Source organism: Gopherus evgoodei, chromosome 3, assembly GCF_007399415.2.
Source record: "Gopherus evgoodei ecotype Sinaloan lineage chromosome 3, rGopEvg1_v1.p, whole genome shotgun sequence".
Lineage (NCBI taxonomy): Eukaryota > Metazoa > Chordata > Testudines > Testudinidae > Gopherus > Gopherus evgoodei.
In genome coordinates, this window is record NC_044324.1 from 54,001,290 (window position 1) to 54,015,284 (window position 13,995).

Sequence of the window (13,995 nt, forward strand, 5' to 3'; positions counted from 1 at the left end):
TGTGTGTGAGAGAGAGAGAGACTGTGTGTGTGTGTGAGAGAGAAAGAGAGACAGACAGAGACACACACCGTGTGTGTGTGAGAGAGAGAAAATCAGACAGACACCGTGTGTGTGTGTGAGAAAGAGAGATGCATTCCCCCCTTAAGTACACTGACCCCACTCTAAGTACATTGCCTTTTTAAGTAGATCAGCAAGTCGAGACTGCAGCTGGTATCAGCAAACTCCCTCTGTCCTGAGCCCTGTCTCGTGTCCCCGGCCCCACTCTGTGGAGATGGGGGGCAGGAGTGCGGGGAGCGGGACACCCTGACATCAGCACCCCTCTTCCCCCCACACCCGCTGCACAGCAAGCAGGAGGCTCTCGGGAGCACCTCCAAGGCAGAGGGCAGAAGTAGCACAGGGCAGTGGGGGGAGAGACACCTGAACTGCCAGCAATTGATAGCCTGCTGGGCGGCTGCCACACAGGGTACTTAGGAGAGCTGATATGGGGACTGCTGGCCCACCTTGGTTCCAAGCTCCCACCAGCTAGCTCCAACAGGTTGCTCTTCCTTCAAGCAGTGGACAAAGCAGGGGGCTGCAAAACAACGTTTTATAAGGGAGAACTGTGCAACTTTAAATGAGCATGATCTCTAATTGATCAGCAACCTAACCACAAAACAACATTAATCGGGACGACATTAATTGAGGAGTTACTGTATGGACCTACATTTTAAGTGTAGACCAGACCTTTTTAGGATCAAGGTCTTAGGCCTTAGATTTTCGTCAAGGCAAACAATTTGAAAATTTCAGCTATAGTAATTAGCAGTCAGGCTCTGAAATGTGTTGACGCTCAATTACTTATGGTGAGGCAACCAAAGAAAGATAATCTAGCATTGTGTGTTTCCACTAAGAAATATTCTAATTCAGGGAGAACAGTTCTTTCACTTGTCTGATAGAGATCTCTTTAGTGAACGTGAGGTGGCATGTGTGTGGTAGATTAAATAGCAAGAACAAGTTAGATTTTTTGCTTGCATTGAATCTGGCTTTGTGCTATACAATAATATACTCTTTGAAAGAATGCAGCAGTGGGTGACATCTACATTTCCACCTCAAATAATTTTTTATTTTTATCTCCCTTACTTTTTCCATTTTTTTGTGGGACATTTTAGTACTTATAAAGGAGTGGGGATGATAGTTAGAAAGTTTTCCCTAAATCTAACCTAAATCTCCCTTGCTGCAGATTAAGCCTATTACTACTTGCCCTACTTTCAGTGGACATGGAGAACAATTGATCACCATCCTCTACAGCCTTTAACAGATCCTTTTCTGCAGTACTTTTGCCTAGCCAGTTATTCCCCATTTTGTACTTGTGCATTTGATTTTTCCTTCCTAAGCATAGGAAATGGACATTCAAGTGGACCAAATTTATTTCAGTTGTAACCTACTGACAGACAAATTTGAGTCCAAGTCTCAAAGGGTGCAAAGGAAATGGGTTAACGTTTCGGATCACCAAATCTCACAGCCTTCTTTATAATCTAGTTCTGTTCATCCTTTTGCATATTATCTGATACTAGATGGACCAAATTCAATATTGACTTCAAAGAATTCACACCAAGGCTAAATTTGGCCCCTGACAACTAGGAGTATATTATAAACCATTTTAAAATGAACAAAATGTGTTTGTTCTTGCTGACAGTAAATACATATTTACCTAACATTTGTCATTTCTACGGGAGGAATAATGTTTGCTGCTAGTCTATAATCTGCTCGCACGTTACAGCACTCAGAGCTATACTTAGTTCTGTCACATCTGTTCTATCCACTTACCTTGATAATGGATGTAACTAACTAAACAGGAGCTAAGGAAATGCAAAAACATTTTGCAGCCATATTATGCTGTATGCTGTTTAGATGTATTCATGGAGGAGGGGAGAAATGGATAAGGCTGATGGAAGAGGAAGTAATATTGTGTTCATTTCATAGGCTATTCACTTCCAAAATGTACAGCATAAAGAAGATATTCCCTAAAGTACTGGAACACCTAATCCAATCTATTATATGCATTTACAGAAAGTCTGTTCCTGTGGTATATGAGTGCCGCACAAGGCTTCAAAACGCAGTGGTCTCAATTTGGAGCTGTGCCTCTCAGAAGGTTCTGCTTGGGGGGGCGGGGAAAGGTGTATTTTAAACCATCTTTTTGCAACCCATGAATTGGGGGCCTGGTCCCCCATGTAAGTTAGTGCACCTCAGGGATTGCTCTAAGTTATAATGGCTTTAAATTGCCTCCTGGAGCCTGCTCTGCCAGCCAAGACTAGCTGGAGCATGAAGCTCTGACCACATGCCTCCCTCTCTTGATACTCTGCTTCTTGCCTTGAGCTTGCCTCTAGCATGTCCCTCCACAAAAGACTGAACAGGGAGCGGGATAAAGCCACTGTTTCAGCTCTATACTGCTGGGGGAACCGCACACACACTCACACCAGGGGTATTGCACAGAGGTCAGTTAAACTGGCTTTACAATCTCTTTACAGCTGCTGTCCAAAATTGCAGCCAGCCCGAGCTGTCTGGAGGGCAGTTAGTTAAGTTCACTGCGCCACACTACACCACTCCATGGGCAATTCGGTCTCCTTTTTATTAGCATGGTGTTGAGTCCTGTTCTCAGTTCTATGATGGGCTGTTATTTTTAAGCATGGCCCTATGTTTTCCTCTATTCTGGCTCTTTGGGGGAATGTTACGCCAAAGAGATGTGTTTTAACACTATGACTAAAAAATCCACAGGGTAAGACTCTCTCCCATTACCAGCATTCCAAAAGTGAACCTGGTGCTGTGTCAGCAGATTAACTGCAGGTCCAAAAGGTGTCATTTTTTAAATTACAGGATAGAAAGAGAAAATGAAATTGGAGTCCCTGCTTCAGCTGAAGAACAAATATTTTTGCATTGATTTTTCTTTTTCCACAGCCTGAAGAAAGTTTTATACTTAGTACATATCACTTCCTTGACTGTGATAATCTGCACTAGAAAATTGGAAAACAAAGCCCTCATCTTGCTGAAAACATTTAAAAATTCTGCAAGACTCCAAGATATATTTTCTTTAATGATAGAATCAAATGATACTTCCATTACCTTTCTATCACTAACTTGCCACAGAATGAGATTTTATTACATTATCCTCCCAGACTGTAAACACAAATAAAGAGTGAGGCTATCAGTAAAGGTTTCTGAGAATAATATATACACATCCATTTGACAGGTTTATATAACACTCTCCTTTTGACAATGCTTGCTAAAATACTTGGATCTAAAAAACAACTCTAAGTTTCTTTGTTTTAACATCTTACAAAATAGAAGAGAGGGGAAGAACTAATAGGTAAGAAATGCCCTATGTCTATTTAGGTTTTATTGCTTTGTAAAAAAGTGAGATTTTTACTCTTTTGCAAAATAGAAGTGCAGAGCTATATTGTGGGGTATTAACCAACAGTCACGTAAGGAGAGATGCAGGGGAAGGGGATCAACATACTATTGGCACTCCAGGGAGGGATTTTGTCTGTGGAGAAACAAGGCACGCAGAATGCCTGAGAGGAGACTCCTACATCTTCTTAGAGGTGCAGTGTACTGTAAACCACTGCTAGTGCTCGTATCAGACTGCTATTTGGTATGGAAGGTGACAGGCTAATGACATCCTCTCACATTATATTTGGGTTTAATAGCACTAAGATTAGGACAATGAGCTGGATTCTCTGGTCTGCTAAAGTCACTGTGCTTTGTGTAATGTTGCCTCAAAGCAGCCGGATACGGCCAGCGGAGAATAACTCCTGATGCGCCAACTACTCACTGCTGGCCAGGGTCAGCTCTAGACATTTAGCCGCCTCAAGCACGGTGGCATGTCGTGGGGAGCGCTCTGCTGGTCGCCAGAGCTGTGGGACCAGCGGACCCTCCACAGGCATGCTGCCAAAGGCTACCTGCCTGCCGCCCTCCCGGTGACCGGCAGAGCGCCCCCTGCGGCATGCCGCCCCAGGCACGCGCTTGGCATGCTGGGGCCTGGAGCCGCCCCTGTTGCTGGCATAAATTGGGCAGGGTGGTTCTGATGCCTCCTACGCAACACCCCCCCACACACACACACTCTCCTGGCATAACAGGGATCATGTTGGGAGCAGGATGTAGGTGGGACAGAGCATATCAAGGTTATGTCAGAATGGCACATCAATGGCATAAATTAGGACTGCCCCTGTGTATCCTTAAATTGCACTGGAGTTGGATGGTCTGAATGAGGCAGCCACAGCTGGTGCCCTGCAGCATCCCTTTCCACTGTCTGAGTGGAGCTGGGATGCAGTGGAGAATCAGGGCCTATGAATCAGTGGTGGGACTGATCCTGCTACAATCTTACTGCTAAAGAAGTTTTCCCTTAACTCGGGCAGTAGAAACCTGTGTTTTCCTAGTAAAGATTCTTAGCGCTATTTCCTCAGACAACTATTGTTGCCAAATTTCAAGTATTTGGGATGAAATTTTCCTAAACCTTATCCTTTAGCCACATTGCTTTTCTGAATGAACTTTCCAAATCTGTGTGCCTGGTTATGCTGTTTGTAATCATGGCTTTACCCACTAGACCAGTGGTTTTCAAACATTTTTTCTTGTGATCCAATTGAAGAAAATTGTTGATGCCCATGCCCCAAAGGTGCTGGGGATTTGGGGTATTTGAGGGGCTCAGGGCTGGGGCAGAGGGTTGGGGTGCAGGGGAGAGGGCTGCAAGGTGGGTCCGGGAATGAGGGGTTCAGGGTGTGAGAGGGGGCTCTGGGCTGGGGGTTGGGATGTGGGATGGGGTCAGGGCTCTGGAGTGGGGCCAGAGATGAGGGGTTTGGGGTGCATGAAGGGACTTCAGATTTGAAGCGTGCTCAGGGCTGGGGCAGGATATTGGGGCACAGGGTTGGGCCGCAGACTTACCTTGGGCGGCTCCCAGTCAGCGGCACAGCAGGGGTGCTAAGGCAAGATTCCTGTCTGTCTAGGCACTGTGGACTATGCTGCGCCCCGGAAGCGGCCAGCAGCAGGTCCAGCTTCTAGGCAGAGGTGCGCAAGTAGCTCCATATGGCTCTTGCCTATACACACTGCCCTCCCACCCCAGCTCCCATTGGCCAGGAACTGGCCAATGGAAGTGCAGAGCCAGTGCTTGTGGCGGGGCAGCGCATGGAGCCCTGTGACCCCCTCCACCACGCCTAGGAGCCGGACCTGCTGCTGGCTGCTTCCGGGGCACAGTGTGGTGTTGAAACAGGTAGGCACTAGCCTGCCTTAGCCAGGCAGCACGACCAATGGGACTTTTAACGGCCTAATTGGCGTTGCTGACCAGAGCTGCCACAACCCAGTGCCTTACATTCCATGACCCAGTACTGGGTCGTAACCAGCACTTTGAAAACCACTGCACTAGACAACACACCCTGGGGATCAACTGGAAAACCACTGCACTAGACGACACACCCTGGGGTGCAACTGGAAACTAGGGTGCTGCTGAGCCCTCTGGCATACCACCCTGGGCTCTCTCTCACACTGTGATGTTGTGACAATGTGGAATACTCTCCAGACCCTGCACTTACACAGCCATCCACAAGCAGGGACACACCCAGCTGAGTTACATGAATGCTTCTCCTAGCCCTTATAAATTAACAATAGAGAAACTCCAGCCAATTCCCCCAGCTCCCCAGCCTAGGACCCCAGAGCTCTACCATCTTGCCCTGATCAGAAGTCTGATCAGTGTAAGTACGTTACCCAATCCACCCGTCCTTCAATGTGGATAGGACATGCCCCAACCTTCGTTCCTGAGGTAATTTCCCTTGCACTTTTAAGCAACACACTGTTTTAGGTAAAATATATAACACATTTATTAGCTACAGAAAGATAGATTTTAAGTGCTTATAAGTAGTAAGCATAAGGATCAAAACTGATTACTAAGAAATAAAAGTAAACTACATGTAAAAGTAAAATAGACAATACAAACAGGTCACAGACCTTCCATACATAGGCTGAAAATTCCCTTCAGCCTGGGACCACATCCCCAGTTCAGTCTTTGCTCTCCAGATGTGCTTCCAGGTGTTGAGTTGTAGGGGGCATGAGGCCAAGTGATGATGTCACTTTCTCCTTTTTTAGGTTCCTCCAGCTTGCTGGAAAGATCTTTTGCTGTGACGTGAGTTAAACAGTGTCCATTGTTTGCATGCTCCCTCTGAGAAATCTTCATTGTACACAGATCCTGAGATAGTCCTTAGTAGTGGGGTTACCCTTAATGAGCCATCAACACTGTCCGGCTTTTTCATTGTTGTAACTGAAAGGCTGGTTGTGTGTGTGTAATGCTGACAGACCCCAGTCACTGGTGGACAGGATTGAACCAGGGAACTCTAGAACCTAGTGCATGAGTCTCTAGGTTAAAAGCCAATGGGCTCTTAGCTGAGGCTGTAGAGCAGATTCAATTTATCTCTAAGTGGTCTTGGTGCCACTAGATGGGACAGAAGGTGTGTGGGTTACATACTTCCCCTAGCTGAGAAAGCACATCCCAAGCTTCAGAGACTTACTTCCTAGCTGAAATGCCGGACGAGCTCCCACTTGTAATACTGATAGACCCCGGTTGTTGTCAGGCGGGATTGAACCTGGGACCTCTAGATCTTAGTGCACGAGCCTCTCTTGCGTGAGCTAAAAGCCAACTGACTCTTAGATAAGGCTATAAAGCAGACTCATTTTATCTCTCTCTCTAAGTGGTCTGGGTGCCATTAGATGGGACAGAACACCACACCCAGAAGGTGTGTGGGTTACACGTGTTTCCAACCTTACAACATATCCCAGAACAATACACATAGCAAAACTTCATAACTTCACATACAATAATAGCACATACAAATTAACAGGATATTAATGTTCAATAGATTAAGACTTTTAAAATGATACTTTGCAAAGCATACTTTGTACAAAACATATCATAATCATACCACCATAGTAAATATGTGAGTGCCAGGGTGTTGGTTTCGGGTACGGAGTGTCACACCCTCCCAGAGCCAGGAATAGGATCCAATAATCTTGATCCTCAACTCTTCACTGTTGTCTAGAAAATGTGTAACCCATTGGCAAAAACATTTAACAGCCTCTTCTAGTAACTTTTCACATAGAAGATAGCTATCCAGTTTTGCCACTTGTTAGTTCTTTAGCTGAGTAGTAAAGGACTATGCTTTCGATCTAAAAGTCCTGGATCCAAATCCAGCTGGAATTTCTCTTTTTTAAATTTTCGTTAAAAAACAAAACAATAAATGTTATACAGCACCCTCAACACATCCTCCCCCATCCCTGCCACAGACACACAAAATGAAGTATTCAGAAAGTTAGGAAAAGCAGAATTAATTTTGCCCATGCCCCTACAGGAGTTGTTGCTGAATGTGCAATTCATGTACTAGAAATGAAGTAAAGCTAGCAATGCTAGGGTGCAGTGCTTGTGAAAATTTTACATACTGCATTTTGATTTTTATGTGTAATTTTAGAGGATTTCTTTAATCATCTGATAGTCTCAAGTGACAAGATTTAAGATTTTGAGCTGTTGATGGTTGGTTAACCCTTAAAGCCTCTGTGAAACCAGTCTTGTCTCATCACTGAAGCCTTTACACATGAGACTGAAAACTGGACAGGGTAAATACATTTTCTAAAGTTTTTGGTAAAGTAAGCATTTGTTATATTTACTAATAATGCTTTTTTCATTTTAAATTAATGCTGTATGTGCAGAAGGGTTTTCTGGTTTTTTTGTTTTGTATTTTTTAGGGCTGCCAATTAATCACTCTGTCTGCGTGTGTGTGTGTGTCCATCAGGTGAAAGTAACTGAAGGGACTTACCAGTACCCAGTGCTGTGGTGCTAGGACGCAGGGCCTCAACCAGAAGAGGAGGGGCCCTTAAATCCCTGGGCCCTTTAAATCAAGGTGTAAAGGGCCCGGGGCTCTGGCTGCAGTAGCGGCTGATGGGAGCCCCAGGCACTTTAAATCACTGCCGATCCCCATGGCAGCTGTAGTTGCAACGGTCGCCAGGAGCCCCAGGGCTTGGGTGCCAATTTAAAGGGCCTGAGGCCGGGAGCCCCCCGTCCTTTAAATCACTGCCTGATCCCAATCGCCGCCGACACCCCGGGGCTCCGGCCACAGGACTCTGACAGCGATTTAAAGGGCCTGGAGGTCCAGTTGGTGCCCGGAGCCCAGGGCTCTTTTAAATTGCCGGCCTGGGGTAACTGCCCCCCTGCTGGTATGGTCGGCTGTGTACCGGCTCTTGCACCACACCGTACCGACTTACTGTCCCCTCGAGTGTGTCCCCGTAACGCTGTGCGCTCCGGGGTGTGCGTCTCCTCAGCACGCTGCACGGAGCGCAGCTCCTGGGAGATGGGTTGTGCAAGGGCGGTTTTCAAGATTTTGCATCATCTCTGACGTAACACAGCACTGAGCAGCAGCTCATCACTGGACTCCGCCCCCCAGCACAGGGCAGCCGGAAAACTCCTGCTTCTGACTCTGTTCTCGCCGCCCCCCGGCCCGGCCCTTTCGGACAGCCCCAGACGCGAGTCTCTCTTTGCCTAGGGAGGGGGCCTAGTGCGCAGGCGCTGTCCGCCGGGCCGGAAGCGGTTTGAACTGCGGCGGGAGACGCGGAGCTGATCCGGTTGTAGCGTAGCACTGAGCGCGGCCGGCCCCGAGCGTGCAACATGGACCGTATCCTGGAAGGTACCAAGCCGCCCTGTGGGCCCGTTCGCCAGCGTGTGGGGGCAGCTCCGGAGGCGGGTGGGGGGCTAGCAGCTGCTGCTCCACGAGGAGGGTAGCTGGGATGGGGGGGGGTTAGCAGCGCGGGGAGGGGAGGAGGGGGGTGTTAGCGGCTCCAGGAGGAGGAGGAGGGTGGGTGCGTAGGGGTTAGGTGCTCCAGGAGGAGAGGAGGGTGGGGGGGGTAGCGGCTCGAGGAGGAGGGTGGGGAGGAGTTTAGCGGCTGCAGGAGGAGGGGGGGGTAGCGGCTCGAGGAGGAGGGTGGGGAGGAATTTAGCGGCTGCAGGAGGAGGGGGGGTTAGCTCCAGGAGGGGAGGAGGGTAGCTGGAGGGGGGTGGGGGAAATAGCGGCTCCAGGAGGTTAGGGGAGAGGGGGGAATAGCGGCTCCAGGAGGTTAGGGGAGAGGGGGGAATAGCGGCTCCAGGAGGGGAAGGGAGGGGTAGGGAGTAGGGTTAGCAGCTGCAAGGGGGGAGGAGGAGGGTGGGGGGGGTTAGCAGCTCCAGGAGGGGAGGGGGTAGCTGTAAGGGGGGGGTTAGCAGCTCCAGGAGGGGAGGGGGTAGCTGTAAGGGGGGGGGGTTAGCAGCTCCAGGAGGGGAGGGGGTAGCAGCTGCAGGAGGGCAGCTGGAGGGGTTTAGCAGCTCCAGGAGAGGAGGAGGGTAGCTGGAGGGGGGTGGGGGGGGGTAGCAGCTCCAGGAGAGGAGGAGGGTAGCTGGAGGGGGGTGGGGGGGATAGCAGCTCCAGGAGAGGAGGAGGTTAGCTGGAGGGGGGTAGGGGGGTTAGCAGCTCGAGGAGGTTAGCTGGAGGGGGGTAGGGGGGTTAGCAGCTCGAGGAGGTTAGCTGGAGGGGGGTGTAGGGGGGTGTTAGCAGCTCCAGGAGGGTAGCTGGAGGGGGGTGTAGGGGGGTGTTAGCAGCTCGAGGAGGACAACTGGACAGGGGGGTGCGTGGGAAGGAGTTGGCAGCTCTTAGAGCAGAGGAGGGTAGCTCCCCTGGGGGTGGGGATATTATTGGTTCCCTTTACATTCCCCATTTTCTGTCCATATTTTCAGGGTTTTTTTGTCTCTGTCATCAACAGAAGTTGGTCCATTAAAAGATATTACCTCATCTACCTTGTCTTTGCTAGGACTTTACTTGGAGTTAGGTAACTTAAGAACACACCTTTTCTCCTAGTGAAGACGCATCCTCTGTGGCACTCATTTGAACTGTTTCTTTTGTCCCACCAGTTTCCTGTCACTTTCACAGTTTCCTGGCAAACTTATATTAAAACCCTGTTGTCCTGGCCAACAGGACAGTTGGGCCTTGTTTACATTTGAAAATGTGGTAACCATTCTCTTATCAGCAATGTAGCTGTGATGAGTGTCTTAAGCAGTAGTGTAGATCTGATGGGGGTGTTTTTACTATCAGATTATGAAAATCTGTTAGGGTTGCCAGTTTTCTAATCACACAAAACTGAACAACCTAGCCCTGCCCTTTCCCCAAGGCCATGCCCCCTGCTCACTCCATTCCCTCTCCCCCACCATCACTCACTTTCACTGGGCTGGGGAAGGGGGTTGCGCCCTGGAAGCAACTAGCAGGTCTGGCTCTAGGCAGTGGCGCATCAGGCGGCTCTGCACGCTGCTCTCACCTACAGATGCTGCCTCTGTGGTTCCCATTGGCCATGGTTCCTACCAATGGGACTGTTGAGCCAATGCTTGGGGCGGGAGCAGCGTGTGGAATCTCATGCCCCCCCACCCCCCGGTCTAGGAGCCAGACCTGCTGGCCGCTTCTGGGGTGCAACACGGAGCCAGGACAGGTAGAGACTAGCCTACCTTAGCTCTGCCAACTGGACTTCTAACAGCCAGTTTGGCGGTGCTGACCGAAGCCACCAGGGTCCCTTTTCGACCTGGTGTTCCGGTCATAAACCGGACATCTGGTCACCCTAAAACCTGCTGTACAATTTTCATGATGTGGAGAAAATCTCTGAGTTGTGCTGCATTAACACACCATTGCAAATACTGGTGCAACTGTGCTGTTGCTGGAAAATTGATACCTTTTCGAATGTAGGGTCAGGGTGGGAGTTATTACTCCTGCAGCTGCTCTCTGAGCTGTGTTTGTGGTGACTGGAAGGCACTTCTAGCCTGGGGTAAGTAGGGGAAGGGAAACTGCTACAGTGTGGTGAACACCTCATTTCATGTAAGAGTCCCTTAGGCCTTATTTACATGAGCAAAAATAAAATCGCTATTTCAGCAGCTGCCTGCAATGGTGCAGCTACAGTTTTAGCAGTGGTAAAACAATAAGCACTAGTATAAAAACACTAGAACATTCTATACCACTATATCATGAAAACTACTGAATAAGTCTTCATGAAATAGTAGTAAAAATTCCCAAACCCTGTCAATACTAGCAGCTGCACCTCTTCTAAATACACGTGCTAAGTTTGCTTGTATAGACAGGCTTAGAGAGTGCCATGACAGTAGAAGCTGAAGTACACTGGAAGCATAAGGAATGAAAGTATAGAGGATTTGTTGTCACTTTCCTAAAATAGAAGGTTCACTTGCCAGTTAGGGGCCAATTAGCCTGAATTTCCAACCCTAATAGCATCTGGCTCATAGTGGATGCCACATATAATAGAATCATAGACTATCAGGGTTGGAAGGGACCTCAGGAGTTCATCTAGTCCAACCCACTGCTCAAAGAGGACCAGTCCCCAACTAAATCATCCCAGCCAGGGCTTTGTCAAGCCTGACCTTAAAAACCTCTAAGGAAGAAGATTCCACCATCTCCCTAGGTAACCCATTCCAGTGCTTCACCATCCTAGTGAAAAAGTTTTTCCTAATATCCAACTTAAACCTCCTCCACTGCAACTTGAGACCATTACTCCTTGTTCTGTCATCTGCTACCATCGAAAACAGGGGCAGGAAAACTTTTTGGCATGAGGGCTGCATTGGCTTTCCAATGGAAGGCCGGTTAGGGGAGGCTATGCCTCCCCAAACAGCCAGGCGTTGCCCAGCCTCTGCCCCCTGACAGCTCCCCGCCCCTGTCCCCTGACCACCCCTGGAATCCCCGCCCAACTGCCCCCTGCTGTCTCATCAACCCCTCCTCTCATTCCTGACTGCCCTCCTGGGACCTCTACCCCATTCAGCTATCCCTTCTCCCTGTCCCCTGACTGCCCCTGGAATCCCTGCCCCCGACTGCCCCCCTATACACCCCCCCACTTCCTGACTGCCCCCCTGCAACCTCTACCCCATTCAACCCCCCTGTTCCCAGCCCTCTGACTGCCCAACACCTTCCATGGCCCCGCCCCCTGATCACCACCCCTGAGCTCCCCTGCTCTCTATCCACCACACCCCCTTACCATGCTGCCTGGAGCACTGGTGGCTGGTGGCGCCACAGCCACGCCCACTGGCTGGAGCCAGCCATGTCACTGCACAGCACAGAGCACCGGGTCAGGCCGGGCTCTGCAGCAGCACTGCCCCCAGAGTGCGCTGCCCCAGGAGCTCTCAGCCCCTCCGCCTAGAGCGTTGCACTGGTGGCACAATGAGCTGATGCAGTGGGGGAGGGGCCGGAGGCTACCCTCCCGGGCCAGGAGCTCAGGGGCTGGGCAGGAGGGTTCCGCGGCCCATTGTTTGCCCACCTCCGGTCTAGCACCATCCTCTTTGGAACCCCCTTTCAGGTAGCTGAATGCAGCTATCAAATCCTCCCTCATTGTTTTCTGCCAACTAAATAATCCCAGTTCCCTCAGCCTCTCCTCATAAGTCATGTGCTCCAGCCTCCTAATCATGTTTGTTGCCCTCTGCTGAACTCTTTTCAATTTTTCCGCATCCTTTTTGTAGTGTGGGGCCCAAAACTGGGCACAGTACTCCAAATGAATCCTCACCAATGCCAAAAGAGGGGAATGGTCATGTCCCTCCATCTGCTGGCAATGCTCCTACTTATATAGCCTATAATACTGTTAGCCTTCTTGGCAACAAGAGCACACTGTTGACTCATATCCAGCTTTTCATTCACTGTAACCCCTAGGTCCTTTTCTGCAGAACTGCTGGCTAGCCACTTGGTCCCTAGTCTGTAGAAGTTTATGGGATTCTTCTGTCCTAAGTGCAGGACTTTGCACTTGTCTTCGTTGAACTTCATCAGATTGCTTTTTGCCCAATCCTCTAATTTGTCTAGGTCCCTCTGTATCCTATCCCTACCCTCCAGCTTATCTACCACTCCTTAAATTGATGTAATAGTATTTTCCTATCTTATAGGGATGCTGTGAGGGATAAATACATTTAAAAAAAAAAGACACTGAGATGCTCAGATGCCATGTTACTGGGGGACCGTATAAATACCTAAGAACGTAAATTTTAAAAAAAGAGAGGTTGATCAGGAAATAAATGCTGGAGACCGTCCTGTTTTAAGCCCCATATTTAATATCCATTTGAACCTTGTGATTGGCTTTTTGGCACATCCGAGGGACAAGTCAGACAAAAGCATCTGGGTCTCTGGAAGGCCAGATTTAGCTGTACTTTCATGTTCTCACCAGGCTGAACTGGCCAACCATGGCAATATATTCGCCAAACTTGTCAGTTTCAGTTTTACTAAAATTCTAGCAGCCCTTCTAAACCAGTCTTAAAATCCTTCTGTTGCTGATGCATGGTGTTAAGTTTATTAAACACATGTAATTGCTGGTGATAAGCTTACACACAGTGATACTTCTTACAGAGTAAGTTACTACTCACTATGAGTAAGGGTGGCAGAATCTGGTCTTAAAAGAGACTTGAGTACGTTTTTTTCAATATAAATAGACAAAAGCACATGCTAATACACAGCTTTTGTTCCCCAGGTGTTTCAGCATATGTAGAAGTTTGGTCATCCAACAGAACAGAGAACTATTCAAAAACATTTGCACAACAACTTCTGGATATGGGAGCAAAAGTAAGGAAATAACTTTCTTGTAAATGAATCAGGAGGGCAAAGTTCCCTCTCAGACTGTTGCTTGCATATTCTATTTGTCATGTATGTCTATTTATATGTATGGGTTAATCTAGGAGGGATGTTTTAAGAGTCAATACTGCTACCATCACTCAAATTCATGAATGTGTATGGCAGATGGGAAATGTGTTTAACTCTATTATATAGTAGTATACCAAAAACATATTGTGAAGCAGTTAGGCTTGCTAAACATAACCTACTTGACACAAACCCACAAAATCAAGGAAAAGAAAAGCTAAGCTGCTTACCAGGACATATCCAGTACTCTTCCATAGACTCTCACCCACTTTATCATTGCTACAACTATCATAAATCCCAGACCAGG

General features: G+C 48.4%; 1 protein-coding gene across 3 annotated transcripts in view; it reads left to right on the forward strand.

Annotated features, from left to right (window-relative positions):
• The first annotated feature begins 5,844 nt into the window (after positions 1–5,844).
• MCPH1 (microcephalin 1) overlaps positions 5,845–13,995 on the forward strand; it is a 203,078-nt gene continuing 194,927 nt past the window's right edge. For 2 of the 3 annotated variants that reach the window (XM_030555568.1, XM_030555570.1), the window contains exon 1: positions 13,494–13,613. In XM_030555568.1, coding sequence (XP_030411428.1) covers positions 13,494–13,613 — 120 coding nt within the window. Of the gene's footprint in view, positions 8,688–13,493; positions 13,614–13,995 lie in introns of those variants that run through there. The other variant, XM_030555569.1, reaches the window with a different exon arrangement.